The sequence below is a fragment of the Phlebotomus papatasi genome, chromosome 1 (assembly GCF_024763615.1).
Source record: "Phlebotomus papatasi isolate M1 chromosome 1, Ppap_2.1, whole genome shotgun sequence".
Lineage (NCBI taxonomy): Eukaryota > Metazoa > Arthropoda > Insecta > Diptera > Psychodidae > Phlebotomus > Phlebotomus papatasi.
Genome location: NC_077222.1, coordinates 95272798 through 95289247, shown reverse-complemented (window position 1 = coordinate 95289247; position 16450 = coordinate 95272798). Strand labels below are relative to the sequence as shown.

Sequence of the window (16450 nt, the reverse complement as noted above, 5' to 3'; positions counted from 1 at the left end):
ACTTATAGCATCAAATATAATTTATAATTCTCCCGTTTATTTTGAATGTGTGCTTTCGAGATTTTTCAGTCGTCCTAGAAAAAAACCTATTTATTTTCCATTAGCTAAGACTCGAATAAATATTTCTCTGCTTTTGAAATTCTAAATTGATTTTTGTTTAATTACTTTTTGATGCTTTGATGCTCAAATTTGATTTTTTGCTGACCGAATTCAGTGATTTATTTCTTATTTGTACGGTGAATTTTTTTAATAAAAAATTAAGAGAAGGATGAGGAAATATATATCATAAAATCGATTGATGATTGATAGCATTGGTTCTGATTTGATTTGGGAAAATAAACTATTAGTACTTAATAGTTCGCCTCAGTGAAAGCTGCTAAATATTATGTTAATACCGTCTGACTATAAGTTATAATAATTTCTCTCTGATTTTGTGTCTGATTCAAGACGGTTTTCTTGAAAAGTCAACTTAGCAAATATTTATTCATGAATTTGAAATGCATTTCACTTAATATTCAGTTTCATAGTATATTTTCAGAAAATTGAATTATTACATAATTTCTAGCGATTTTCTCATGACTCGTTATTTGCAGATTAAAGTTAAATTAAAACCTTAGCATTTGTGGAGAGTAATAAAATTTGCAATTTCCATTGCGATTTACAAACTTTCCATAACTTTTCTTTTGAGTTTAAGTTTTGAAACGCACGAAATGAACGTCATTAATTAATTTATTTTTTTCTTTATCACATATTTTCTATTCAAAATTGCACTGAAATAAAAGCAGAAAAGCTTGAGTATTTAAATATATATAAATATTAAATTGATTTTACTCTTTGTTTAGAAAAGGTAAATAGTCAATACAGTATTGTTTTGTATGTATAAGTGTTGCAGTGAGTGCAATGGAGCTTTCGTTCCATTTTGAAAATATAAATGACGACATAATTAGATATCCTAATTGAAAATAAAATTATTGAAGCAATTTCATAAAAATTGATTGATATTTCTGTTCAAAATTGATTTTATATAATTTTTCATTAGCTATAGGTTGTTTTTAATTAAGAAATGTCTGGTAATTTTGTTTTTCGAAAGGAGAAGGGAATGTTTGAAACGGGCTATATATTTTAATAATCACTGAAAATATTTGATTCTATGTAGTCCAGATGTTATTAAAACTGGAGATGAAAAAGACAATTTAATTTTCTTTTCTCTCATAGAATTATAATATAAACTCCATGGGGTGTGTGTTTTGTTAAGCATTGTTTGTCAGCTGAGGGTATATTGCAATGAATTTAATTTAAAGTAAAGAGATTTACCTGGTGGTCTCAACTGATGCTGTGGCTGCCACAGGAGCAGGAGGTGCTGATGAAATACCATGTTCATCGTCAGTTGTATCTGATGATGTGGAGCACATTTTTTTCACCATAGATTATAGGGGGTATCAAAAGAGAAACAAAAAACACAAACGTAGTGTAGAAAATTGGTGTTTATGGTTAATTTTATCACACACAAAAAAAACGCACACACACGTTTTAAGAAAATTCTATGCGTAGAGTGTTTTGTTGCTATTTGCACAGCTTTTCTCCTGGCCTTTCTGCGTGTTCTTCCTCTGGCTTAATTTCCTTGTTGGGGGTCGATTGAAATGCGTGATGAGGAAATAGTCGTATTTTATTTACTAATGTTGTTGTATTTTTCCCAACTTAAAACACTTTTATTTTTGACTTTACATATCGTCTATGTTGTCTTCACACCTCCTTAAGTTCATTTTTCCTCCCCGTCCATTGTTTTTCTCGCATTATATGGCCTTTTTGCCTCACTTGACATGTTTTTCCACCCATTTTATAAGCTGACACTCACATTTTTCCAACATTATGTGAATAGCACTGTGTCGTCGTTATTCACGTGGATGACGATGTTGGTGAAAAGCTCTAGAAGTGAATGGGAGAAAAAAAAACAAACAGATTCAGTTTAACTCTACCTGACATTTTTAAAAAATTTTTTTGTTACAATTTTGCACGGAGTTTGACTTCCTGTCTAACCCCTCACGATTGTTCTGTGCTCCAATAAAAATTCAATAGATTTAAGTTGAATATTTTATTTGTGTTCAATAGGTAGATGCTGAAAGGATTGAAGCATCGAACAACTTCAGGATGGATCCATCTTTATTATTTAATTAAGGCCCTGTCTATAAATTATAAGCCACGCTCCAAATAGGACATGTGATATTACAAATTTGCATTCCAGTTTTTCCTGTAGAGTTTCCAATGAATTTTTAATTTCCGGAGCATTTCCGGACAGCAGATAAAAGCTTACAAAATTCTTGCTGAATTATTTAAGAATAGCTCACTCATACAATAAAAAATGTATGCGAGTTGACTGAATTTTTATTTTTAATTTCTGTATTTATACAGGATATCCAATAAATATTGGAATAATTAATAACATTAATAGCCTTAATGTTATACAAAAGCCAAAAAGATAAAAAAAAGATATTTTAATTTTTATCTTATACAAGTAAAGAATCAAACGATTATGTTTTATTAACTTTTGTCCTAATAATTAGCATTATCCATGCATTCAGTTTCAAATTTTTAATTAGAAAATATTTTAGTGTTTTCTGACTGATTAAAAAGAGCTTGTAAGGTAGTTAATCAGAGCACGCGACGTGAGTAAAAATATTTTATGGGATTAATCAAGTACATAATACTTAAAAACGAAAGCGTTGCAACTCATAATGAGGCTATTTACACCGCAGCATTAGATTGAGATTGAAATATCCCAAAATTGGATTTTGGAAGAATTCAGCCTCAATCTAATGCAGCAGAGTAAATTGCATCAATGAAACCGTTTAGATTGCTGGCTTATTTTGAAACTAAATTGTCCCAAAATCCGTTTTTTGGACAATTAAATCCCAATCCAATGCTGCGGTGTAAATGGCCTCATTGAGGCTATTTACATCGCCGCATTAATTGAGATTGAATTGCCCCAAAGTCGGATTTTGCGACAATACAGTCTCAATCTAATCTAAGGCGGTCTTCAGACTAGAGGTTTAGCCCAGTTCCTGAAAATCTTAAAATCCTTAAATAGCAACCAATTTTCTTACTTTTTCAGAATCTAAAAAGTAATTTTTCCTAAAAAATCAAATTCTAATTTAAATTAGTCCGAAACATTTTGATTGATTAAGAATTGGAGCAGTTAAGCCATATGGATAAGCCTTAAGTCTGAAGGTCGTATAATGCAAGTGTTTAAATGGCCTTAATAAACCCGTTTAGATTGTCGCCTTAGATTGAGACTAAATTGTCCCAAAATCAGATTTCAGGACAATTCAATCTCAGTCTAATGCGTCGGTGTAAATGACCTCATTAATATAATACGAAAAAAGTCTTGTAAAAATGGTTTAAACTGATATCTATGGATCTATCTGTTTATAGCTATGCACCTAATTCTATGTCCAGTAAAATCATTCATTTCAGTGCTTGTAATTTGAGTTCTGATTCTATTCATTTCATACAACTCCATAAAAGTGAAACTTTGATGCATTTTGTTACTCCAAGTTTCAAATAAAGGCTGATTTGTTATTTTTGGAAACTGCAACTTTTTTGCACGGAAATTGCCTTAGTGAGAAACTTTTAGGCAAAAGTTCTTCCATTTAACTTAAGAGGAAAATCTGAATAACATGGCTAAAACTTAGCTATTTTTTCTCAATTTTCTTTGAAAGGAAAGAAAAAGGCCAAGCTTCATGATATTTTCAGTATTTGCTTATATTTCAAGTACAAAAATTATTTTTTTTCTCACAAAAAAAAATACAAAATAGCGGACTAATGAGTTGTTCACTAGCTAGAATGTTTCGTCGCAGCGCACCCTAATCTACAGCTCATAAATATTGTTTGAGAAAAAAATCTAAAAAGATTTTCAAAGTTTTATAAGTGTATTTCATAACTAAACTAAGAAGAAACCGAAGAAAATTGTGAAATAATAACTTGCTTTAAGAGTTTTTATTTTAAATGCACATTTTTAGACATTGATGAGATGTTCAATTAAAAGATAATTTAATTCTGAAGGGAATAAGCCTTTATTCATTTCATTCTGTCCGTAAGTGTTTCCATAATCTTTTCCACCAATTCGATAAAATTTTAAAATTATGAAGTGAAGAAACCGGGCTATAAGGTCTTTTGGATGTTCTCTCGAGTGCTAGTAAATCTCGACGATTCTTTGCTTTCGCCTCTGTATCTTCGAAAATACTTCGAATTAGCTTTTGAAATTTTTATGGTATATTCTTTGGTAGTTTATCGGTTTAAACAATATGAAAATATAGACCTTTTCTGACCTTGTAATTCAGGGTCTTAAACCGCCTTAAGGGAGTAATTAGGAGGTCAAAAATAAGCTGTTTTTCGTGACTTTTTTTTTGAGGAAGAGAAGTAACCTCGATTTCGATGTTCGCTCGAATCCTTGCAAATCTACTCCACGCTCTTTCGCTTTTTTTGTATCTCCGAAAATACTTTGAATTTATTTCAGATTTTTTTACGAAAAATCCCTGGATAAGTTTATCTTTTAATTTTAACAATAGAAAATATCGATTTCTTTTGACCTTTTTGTTAGGGGAACCCCCTTTTATCGTTTTCTTTATAACAAATCATGAAAATTCACGAATTTTTACTATTATTTTTTTTCATTCTAAACCAGTGTTGGCACGGCGACACGACACGCCTTTGCGACGCGTCGTTACGACGTGTCGCAAATGTCGTGTCGTTAATTATTTTGCGATACATTTTTCTCCGAATTCAAATAATATTTTTTGATGATTCGAAAGTCAGTTCATAGGTAAATAGATTGGTTTTACTGTATCATGTGAAGCTCAAGCAGAAGAGTGTATAATTATTGTGTGATTCTAAATCTATGATTCTGTTTAATATCTTTCTGTAAAACTAATAATTAAAAATATAGATAAGTTGTTTTCGTAGCACGGTATGTTACGACACGAAGATGGTATGGTCATTTTTGTAGGCGGAACTAATTTTTCTAAAATCTATTAACTTAACCCTTTCACGATGATCGGAACACTTGTGTCCCAAAGAAAAAATTTCCTACGATCTTCTATAAAGTTATGTTTTGCTCTAAGAAGTCAAGAAAAGTGATTTTTTCGGACCCCCAATTTTTGACCGTCTCATCCTTAAAGGATTAAGATGAGATTCACTGACTTTGAAAAAATGTGTCTTGTTCTTAAGATGTAAATATTAAGGCCCAAATAGACTCAGAGTGATCCTCAAAAATATTTAGGCCGAAAAATTTGGCAACAAGAATCAAGCAAATGAAATGTATGCAAGAAACATCTAAACCTTAAGCTCTTCGTGTATGATAATTTGGTGTGATCCCTTACCGTCAAATCTGAATGACTAAATATCCTCGGGATTAACCTGATTCTATTTGAGGCTTTACTTTACACTCGTGTGTTATCAGATAATGAAAACAATTTTTTTTAATTATATTCCCCGAATGGGGCTTACTTAAGAAATCAAAAACCATTTCCATGAAAAATCCCACATAGGACAGTGCCAGGTATTTGTGAGGTAGCTATATATTCAATGCATGTGGATAAATTTTAAATGAAAGGATTTATTATTTAACAGAAGAACAGAGCTTAAGTGGGTTTCTGTTTATGACAAAATTTGAAGGACACATGACGAATCCATTATAATTCCTGGTGAAATTTTACAATGTCAAGGTGTCAGAGGAATAAAATGGATTGGGCTTTAATACCTGTACACTTCATGTTAATTACAAATCATTAATTTATATACAATTCAACTCTGTGGTGAAAAATAATGATGAACTCAAGAGAGTTTAAAAAATGTTGTATAGAATTGAATAAAAAAAAACTTGGCAGGTGCAAATTTTTTTATACAAAAGATGTATCAAAGAGAGTGGAAAAAAATTAATATAATTGGGGAAAAAAAAGTCCTTTTTATAACCGAAGTTCCCAGGTGCTTTCGAAAATGCATAGTTTATATCAGGGCTTTTGTGAACAATGCTATACTATGAGTAGCGAGTCAAATTCATTAATTCAAAAAGTTCCAAGAGGGTGGTGTAGGACATGTATATGAAAATACCCAAAGTTTTGGGTTGAGGAAATAAATGAGAGAACTTGATATAAAGTGACAATGAGAAACGGATAAAGGAGAATTGTGGAGTGGTAATAATAGTAGAAATTTCCTGTCAGAATACATTATTTAATGTTGGATAAAAGTACTACAATTGCTTCCAGGTATAGCAATACAGGTGGAAAATTCTTGGAGTTTCACCCCCCTCTAAGTCAAAGGCATGTGGTTTATGGATTCACTGATGATTCTGGTACTTTCGGTCAATTATTCGTTCATTGTGCTAAGTCACACGTATTTTAACAATTCACCTCAAGGTTCTCAATTTTTTTTCATGAAAAATTTATTTCACTTCTTTTTTTTCTGGCTAATAAAGCTTTGTGGAAGTATTAAGTTGACAGAAGGGAAATTATTGCACATAGTGTGCGGTTTCTCCCATACCCATTCATTTTTGTTGAAGTCCGGGAAGTGTAATGAAAATCACATTAATTTTTCTATCCTCTCATCAAGCAACGTATTTCATCCCCTTGTTGTAGCTATTTTTTCCCTTCTGCACGTTCAACTTCACTGTAATTAAATTGATGTGGGCTTGCGAAGGAAGCAAATAGATGAAAATTACATCAGAGTTGTTTCAATTTTTATGTATTTGTTTTTCCTACAGTTTATTTTCATTCCTTTTCCTTTTTTTCATATTTATTCTATTTATCCTTGCATTGTGTATTGTATAGGTATGTATTTTTGTTTCACTGAGCAATCATAAAAAGAGAAAAAAAATGACCCACAGCGAAACCTTTAATAGTGGAGTGGAAAATAGAGCATAGAAGAGACTTCCTTGGCGGGGTGAGTGGCAAAAGCTCCTCTGGCACACAAAAATATCCGATTTCTCGTTACATTGATGTACAACATATCTCACACTCTATATGTTATCAGAGTGATTCTTGTTAGAGAAATTATGTATGTGAAAGGGGGGACGTTTGCTTTTTTAACCAAGTGTTTCTTCTTTGATTTTTCTTCAGAACATCTTATTTTCTGTATTCACGTCACAAGCAGAGTTGTTATTGGGTCTAGATTGAAAATAAATTGTTGTGTAATTTGGTATAAAAAATAGAGATTTCGCATCGGTAAATATGAAGTTTACTTTTCTATGATTTCAGAAATCAGAAGAATCACTTTATCTTTGTCATTTTGAAGTTTAATTCATCATTTACGAAGTAATATACTTTCCCGACTTTTAAGTATATATCTCTTATATCCTCCATCTCTCCTCAACTCTATTTAATTTCGACATTGCAGTGTTTTGCATAACGAAAGCTTTGAATAAAGGGGTGTCAAATCATCCGAGTTTTGCGGAATGCTCGAACTCATGAATTTTATGCAAATGCACCTTAAAAAGTTATTGCGCATTAATTGTTTCAAATTGCCTTGTAATCCAACTCCTGAGTCCAAATTCAATGAACGCTGCCAGATAAGTATTTGACTGGTTACTGGTTTATATTTTGATAATTTTGCCTCACTGCACTGCTTAAAAGAATGAAAAGTGTCTCGGATTATAATACAAAGTGGAGTGATGTGAGTTAATAGCTTTTGACCTTGGCTAAATTTCCGCGATTAACCAGATAATCAATAAGCAAAATAAACAGTAACTTCAGTAACCCTATATTTTTTTATTTGCCGGTTTACAATCGATTTAAACTGACGAACGGATTTAATTTTCATAATCGCTTGGGACAGTTTTAGCTATTTTCGGATCTGAACAAAATATGCGACTATGTCAAAATTGCAAAAGAAACACAACGCGTTTTTCATCGGTTCACAATCGATACCATCAATCGTTCGAAAGTAATACCAAGTAAAATCGGTTGTTGAAAGCAATGCAGAAAGTGTCTAGGATTCCTAAAAACTACTATCAGGTTACTTTCGTATGGGACAAATATTGCGTCTCTATTTATACCAAACAACAAAAACTCAGCTAAAATAGCACAAATTAATTATCCTATCCGAATTATCCTAAAAGAGCCCATATAGACTCAGGCTCATCCTCCAGAAAATTTAGCCTAATAAAATTTTACTCCTAAACTGTCGTACACTGAAGGCTTATGTGCTGGACAGACCTACGACCTAAGCCGAGTGATAACGTAATTATAATCAGAAATGATTAGATTACTTTGCCATAGGTTTCCCACTAAGCCTTGTCTCAACTTAAGCCATAATGCCCTAGACACACTTACGACTTAAGCCGAGAGACGGCTTACGTAATTATAATCAAAATAATAATTTGATTAAATTTCCATCAGTTTTACACTAAGCCTTTTCTCGGCTTAAGCTGAAAGACAGATTAGTCAGAAACTGATGGAAATATAATCTGATCATTATTTTGAATATAATCACGTTAATCCGTCTCTCGTCTTAAGCCGTAATTGTATTTAGGGCGTAAGTCTGTCTAGGGCATTAGGTTAATCGATTAGAAGCCCTTTGCATAAATTTTCTTTATCTCATTCTTTGCTGCCAAATTTTACAGGGTAAATATTCTTCAGGATCATCTTGAATCTATTTGGGTTCTAATGTGATGGACATACTGAACGTACAAACGACTGAAGTTCAGAGACAACTAAGCTTATATATCGAAGTCTGTTCCAAGTCAGTCAAGACTAAATATGCGGCTCTAAGTAAAGCAGAATCAAAACTCTTGTAATTTACTTACAGCGCTCTTCGTTACGTCTCTGTGACCACTAAAAGTGAAATGACGCACTCTTAAGAAGCTAAAGAGCTTCTATAAAGATCTCAAGACGAAATTCTCATTATGAACCTTTTAAAAGTGTATTAAAAGATTTCTCAAAGTGTTGTTTCTATAACACAGCTATTTTGCTTCTTGGGTTAGGATTTACTGCCCCTCACAAAACATTATTTTTGACGGTGTTTGTAAAGATATTTTAACTATCACTAAAAATGATCAACATGAATCCCGGAAATTGTCTTAAGTCGCGAAGTGGCTTCCAGCTCACAAATAATTGTAATTAACAAATAATTATTAAAAGTGAACTGAAATCTAAATTAACAAATAGTTTCATTATCACTAGCGTACACGCACATTGCAACAAAAATATCTGCACAAAAGCTTTGCTATGAACGAGCTTAAATGTATCGTAAATGTAACGTCAATGTATCCAGCACATAAGGCTGTGGCATAAGGCACGAGAGATGGGGAAGAAGAACCTAGAACCTAGAAGAACCCAAATCCCTATCTCCAACTGTTTGGCTTCTAACTCTGCTAACGGATAGACAAAAGTATCTTTCCAAAGTTATTGCAGCTAGCAACCAAACAGTTAAAAATAGTGATTTTAATGTGTTCACGTGTTCAGCTTCAGATAAGTTTTAGAGATTTCCTATCCTTAAATTATTTCGTATGCCGGTAAGCCAATACTCATGAATTATTTCAATTTATTAATATTAAATTCCATTGAGCAGGTGCTCTCGAAAGCAAAATATATACACAACGATTTCACTTTTGTTTTTCTTATTTTTATTTCCAGTAGCGAAAGCGCTGTAAGGTAAATTTTCTTCTTAAGCGATTTAATTAATTTTGATTTCTGTTAAACGTGTTTAAATCTCGAACAAAGCCAAACTGATTCAAATTGATTTGAAATTGATTTAAATTTCATTAATATTTCGAGGCTATTTATTTATCTTATTCAATCTCCGGAAAATCAGTAAACACAAAAGGGTGGAAAATTCAATAAGACTTCAGGGAATACTCGACCTCGGAAGTTTGATGCTATGTCTCTCGATTAGCCGGTTTTCGTTTTAATATATCGGTTAAATATTTCAGCTTTCAAGGTACAGTACCTAACTTAATAGGTCGAATGGATTTCGCAAAATCTTATTAATTTATTTTCTCCAATATTCCAACATAATTACTTCTTTTAAGTGGTCTACTGCTCATGGGGCTCATGGTATGGATAACATAAAAGGCATGTGGGGAAATAATAAATTTTAAAATAACGATACCATTAGCAATTTTCAATAGTAAGGCTTGTCAAACACTCAAAATATATTTGAGCAATTACGTTTATTATCAGTGGTTTTCTTTCGATTTTTCTAAACATTTCAGATATAAAGTGTATTAAACCCATTTTTGGGACTAAAAATAGCAATATGGATGATTTTTGTGTGGTGAAAAAGAGAAGTTTTAATGCACCATGAATAATGTAATGGTGAATTTGTGATATTGTAAGTGGAAAACCCTTTTCAAAATTTCTCAATTTTCTCTGGTGCGGTTTTATTTCACCTTTTTACATTGCCACTCGATATTCCATAGTCTCTCTAAATATTGACGAGCTTTTCTTATTTTTCTCTCAATGGCTCACAGCATTTTCCTTTTAATAATTTAATGCTTCATTTTCTTGAAAGGCTCGAAAGTTTCTTTCTCACACTCCCTTTGTTTCTCCTTCACACGTACATTACATATAAAATCGCTGATATATTGAAGTATAGAGAAGAATAATATAAGGTGGTGAGATGGAGGCGCCAGGTGAGGAGATGGATGTGCCTTGATGGTGAAGGTGTGTAAATACCTTGAGTATTCAAAGGGAAGTTGAAGGAAAATACAAACTTATCCAAATGAAATTTACTCTTCCAACCAATCATGCATGCATATACTCAAGACGGTGGGACAAGGATAGAAATTTCTTAGGTTTGTTTCCGTTTAGATGCGAACGAAGTGGTAGAGCAACTTTCGATGGGATTTAATAGGAAATCGATACATTTGTATACACTAAATAGTTCCTAACGGACGATAGTATGAGTAGTTGTATATATACAGAAAATATTTCCTTGTCGCACCACAAGACCACAAATAATACACCAATGTTTTCTAGTTGAGGGTGTGGGAGCATTATTTGTGTGCAGAGATATCTATAATGCTAGGAGATTTCCATTGCTGGGAATGCGGTAAAAGAGGACACACAGCGTGTCACTGCAACAAGTGTCCAACATGGATAAAATGCTAACAATGTTCTGTAACTGTGGGGATTTTATATGGAATTTGCTTGTATTCTTCTCTTGGTCTTTTTTTCCTGACTTTGTAAATGTGAGTAGGAGGAAATCGAACTTTCACCCGACGCAAACCTCTCTGGTATGCCAATTCACTCCATAAAGATATTTTCCATTATAAGCTCATTTATTCGCATCACACCTTTAACCCATTAAGATTGGTTCAGAGATTCATTGGGTATTTTTTATTACTTCATTAATTCCTTAATTTATTTTCCATGGATGGTTTAGTGAAGACAAACCTAAAGGGGTAAATGATAAAACTTCCGGTTTGCCAGATACTTAATTGAGTAATTAAGTACCTACCTTGCTTTGATGTAGAAAGAAAAATATTGTTAATAATCCAGCTCTATCAGATCTATAATAAACAATATTTATAACTAATTCAGGGTTCACCTTAAAGACAATAGTGATTGAAATGAAGAAAATTATCTCCTGTCAAGTTGTCAAATCATATAGATGCGACAGTGGGTGATGTAATCGTTTGGCGATACATTAATAATTTTTCTTATACAAGAATGAGGGGGTTGTCAGAATTAATTACAGTAAAGTTCACTGGATGCTATTCGAATATCTTTTAATGCCAGAAAATTTAGGGCATACTAGGGCAAAATTTAGCCATCAAATGAACTTTAAAAAGATAAAACAATTGAAATAACTAGACATTCCCGTAAACGGGATTTTGAGGCATACATTGTGGTGCTATTCCAAGGAAAAGGGGAAAAATTTTGTTTTAGTACATGACTGTTCTAAATTGCATCTGCATTATCGACTTTTCTTTGTGTTGGTTCCTGTCTCGACTGTTTTCCCCAGTTCTCATCACCGCCAAACAGTCGTAACAAAAACCAACACAAAGAAAATTGAATTATGCAGGAGCATATGAGAACAGTCATGTACTAAAAAATGTTTTTCCCTTCTCATTTTTCATTGGAATCGCACTATTAATATTAACTGAGATTCTTTACAAGTACTTATGTCCCATAGAATCAAGTATAGTGAAGTTTTTTGGACGCAAACAGAACACTATTATTACGAAAAAACCATCCGGTAACCTAACAATTAACCTACCCGGTCAAATTGACCGGTTTGAAAATTTTTAAAATTAACACATATTTAAACGGTACAGTATCGCTATCAAACTTTATGAATTTCCTAAAATATCCATGTAATATATTTTCAGTCTTTCATTTTTATTTTTTCCTGTTTTTCAAGAAAAAAATGTTGAGTATCCTACCTAGTATGGTCTGTCATTTGACCGAGCGCACTAGAAAAAAACCACCAAAAACGGCAATTGACATTGTCATATTGTTAGAGAATTCCCCTACTCGACTCATTAAGGAAAATTATAAATAAACTATCTTTGTATGCTTAATTTTACTATGTGTATGCTAAACCCCACAAGTAAATGAAATCCACAAGACAAGATCTATATAAAATAAAATAAAACTCATGTAGTGGATCTTAATGGGTTAACCACGTTGTCCTGATGCAGAGAGAGTGCACTTGACTATGAATTTACCAGAGTACTTTCTCACTTCTCGTGGGACGATTGGGGCACAATGAAAGTTTATTTGATTGAGAAACAATTGGGTGAAGAAAAATAGCAAAAGACCGTAACTTCTTCAAAGAATAGGGAAAGTTCAAGCATGTTGAGTTAATGAAAAACTTTCCGTTTTCTATTCAATATCCTTTAACCATTAACTGTAATCGTAAAAAAAGGATCAGTATCAAATCTACACGTGTATTTTCACTTAACTTTTTTCTATACAGCTCAGTAACATATAAAAGAAAATTGATGGCTGATGAAAAATCGCAAAACACAATTGTGGGTATATGTATATTGGGAAATTGAAAAAAGATGGTTTATTTCAATCTCAAGAGGAAAAGAACATAGTAAAATGAATAAAAAGCACTAGAAATGGGATATTCTGGCTGTGGGAGGGAAAAAGCTCTCAATCTCTGCTTTATTTGTGTGTCCTTCTTTTGATATTTGCACTCACTGGTATAGTTTCCTTGCGTATACAAAGAACCTTCTGAATGCTACCAATTTTTGCAACATGAAAGATCTATTGTTCTCTTCAAGTTCTTATAGCATCCTTCTTCGTTTTATGACCACTCGAGGCAGAATAATTTATTCTTTGGTAAATTTTCTGTGATTTTATAAGACAAAAAAACTAAAAATAAAGTCTATTGAAAAGTGATATAATCAAATCGTGCGTTATCTTGATGTATTGATCTAAATTGAATGCATTCATTGACCTAATTTTCTATAAAAATACTTTGACGAAAGCATCTCATGAAAATTGTATGGTAAAGGTCATCCAATTTACTACAACTAATAATATTTAAAATTAGGTCTTATCAATATCTTACTGCATGTTCCTGCATGGTATACATTTTATGAATGTGGGATTGATTGTATTATAGAGACAAAAATAAACGCAATTTTCTGACTTTCAATAGAGAACTTCTATTTTTGCTTCTCACAGATCAAAATCTCTAAAGCCATATCATCACCGGGAAAGTCTTCTTGAATTATCCTTAATTTACGGTTGCTTCCTAAGATATCTATCTCCTCCAATGGCATAAAAGGGCATGAAAATTCATTGATATCACTGACGTGGATCTCATTCAACAAACACAGGGTACCAAGGTGATTAAGTGCTAAAGAGATGAGTTTAGGTGATAATGGAGATTATAATGCAAGTTGGTATAATTTTTAAACACATCAACAGTTAAAACCAGAAGGTTATCAGAGACACATACTCCTCCACCGTAAAAAAAATCAGGAAACTTTAAAGATAGAATCACACTGACCGTCGAACAAGAATACAAAATAATAAGTAAAACATTTAGGCCAATTTGTGTCTTGGCAACATTTTCCGATTTTTATAGGTTTCGTCAATCTTTTACTGCATTTTTATTATTTTAATTAGCATTACAGTAGGGGAGACCGGGGCAGAATTAGCCACGTTTTGTATTAGATAGTTGTATCTTATAGTTTGCCTGCGAAGGAATATTGAGGAAACCACGCTTTATTCTAAATAATACTTCCCTTTCTATTCATTGAAATATTTATCAGACTCATACAAACATTTTTTGTACAAATTATACGCATTGAAAAAATTCATTTGGTCGCTAATTCTACCCCGGTCTCCAATATAATTATTATACGAGCTTAATAACTGAAAAATTTGTTGTAGTATTGCACGAAGAAATGCAGATACGACAACGGTCGATGCAACCGGATATTTGTTGTTGGGAGGAAAATCAGTGTAACAATGCTCATTTCATTTTAATTCACCTCAATAACTGATTAATGCATTTAACAGCTTCGTGATATTTCATAAATTTTCCCTACCTTAAGCGAAAACTTTTTTGTTTAAAATTTGGAACTGAATTTGAATTCTTCGAACATCAACGACTTTTTGTGCAAATAGAGTTCTATTTAAGATCCAAGACGGAGAGACTGAGGCAGTAGTAAACCTGAGGTAATAACTAGTACAGAGCACGTCTACACTGCTTGAACTAATTTTGACCATTTCTTCAGTGAACAAGGATCCTTATAGTATCTATGAATTCATATAGGTCTCGTCCTTTGAAGTCCAACATTTAATTTTAAAAAAAAATAGTGTTTACAGCTACCCCGTATTAACTGTTGCCTCAGTTTCCCCTACAGATTTTGAACTAACACAAAATATTTACTTTTTGTATCTGGATTGGTAATATTATTGAAATAAACTGAAAACAATTAAAGTTATAAAATCAAAAAAACTCAGATACTACAACTGTTGATGGAAACAACGTTATGTAAATTGGTGAGAAAGCTTAAATAAAATAAAGCTAACGATGGAGTTTTCAACTATAAACCCGCTAAAAACTAAATCAACCCTACTTATGGGGCTAAAGGTTAAACTGTATTTCGCGTATCTATGTCTATAACTACTATAGCAGTAGATGGCGTAGTAAGATAACTCAAAGATAACTCAATAAGAAAAGTTGCTGGAGAAAATTGATAAGACTTTTAGTGAAAAATTGCTGGCAATCAGAAGCTTTGTTTTACTTTGTACAGGAAAATAGCAATGCTTATAAAAAGTTGCTGTCACATTGAAAGGGTACAACACAGGGATCAAACATTTTATGGGTCAAGATATATTTATTTTACGTGACATATTACATCGTTTTATTCTTGGCCATTTTTTTCTAAGCCTAACAATTTTAAAGCCTATCGTTGTGGTACTTTATAGTTATATGCTTGACGCTCAGCTCATTTAATTTTTTCCACCCTCGCTCAAAGGGGGAAAGAACAAAGAGAACATGATGAGGTTGCCAGGTCAATAGGCTACAAAAAAATGTCCACATAGAAAAATGAAAAATTGCATTCAAGCACTTTTTGCCAATGATATATTTTTTTAGGGGGGTTTGAAATAAAAGCTTTACAGCAACATTCAAGAGGCTCAAATGTATCCTCTTTATTTCGCGGACATTGTCTTTATTGCGAAAATGTAACTCAGAGTGAAAAAAGATGATGAGTGGAGGATAAAAGAGGATGGTGGATACATATCATGAAAATTTAATTGTTTTTACTTCTCTATAGTCATCCTCATGCTTCTTCGTATAGATTTTATTCAATGCAGAGAGCGTAGTTGGACGCTATGCATTTGAAGTTTTTATTTAAAAATGTAGTATATTTGCTATTGAAAAGCTTTATCAACTTTTTTTTGTATTTAGCCTCATTATAAAGTTTGATATGTTTTAAGACTTATGTGTATGGAATTTCTCTAAAGAACAAAAATATCCGGAAGGAAGGAAAAATAATGAGGATGTTTGCCAATGGCAAGTGGAAGGTTCTTTTGAATTGTGCTCTTATTCTGTACAAGCAAAACTGAACGTAATATATGTCTCGATTTGGAGAATTCCAATCCAGATGCACAATCTTTCCAGCAAAATCTCAATTGAGCACGAAAATCCATTCTCTTTATTTATTTAAACTGTCTCTGGAAGTGTGGGAATTTTATTTCTTCTTTGCTCCTTATATCAAACCCTTGTAATATCGATCGACACCTTTTGTAAGCCTTTTTAGTCCTAGAGTTCAGAATGAAAATTACCCTTTGCATGAATTGTATTAGAAAGTTTTAATAGAAGTAGTTTTATCTGCATTTTAAATAGATTTTATTGATTTGTATTCCATGAAAGGATAATAGTATCCTGCATTGGGTCATGTTTTATACCCACAAAGGCTTCCATTCACTCACCTCAGGTAATTACAGTTCACCGAACTATTTTCACATGATTTTATAATAAATTC

At 32.4% G+C, this 16450-nt stretch overlaps 2 protein-coding genes across 5 annotated transcripts in view; one reads left to right on the top strand and one right to left on the bottom strand.

Moving 5' to 3' along the window:
- The window catches only part of LOC129809840 (sex-regulated protein janus-A-like), a 73018-nt gene that overhangs the window by 41004 nt on the left and 15564 nt on the right, over positions 1-16450 (top strand). The gene's annotated exons all lie outside the window — the stretch shown is intronic.
- LOC129809834 (arrestin homolog) overlaps positions 1-16450 on the bottom strand; it is a 59752-nt gene that overhangs the window by 31603 nt on the left and 11699 nt on the right. For all 4 annotated transcript variants that reach the window (XM_055859955.1, XM_055859956.1, XM_055859958.1 and 1 more), the window contains exon 2: positions 1315-1926. In XM_055859955.1, coding sequence (XP_055715930.1) covers positions 1315-1424 — 110 coding nt within the window. In that variant the 5' untranslated portion in view covers positions 1425-1926. The remainder of the gene's footprint in view (positions 1-1314; positions 1927-16450) is intronic.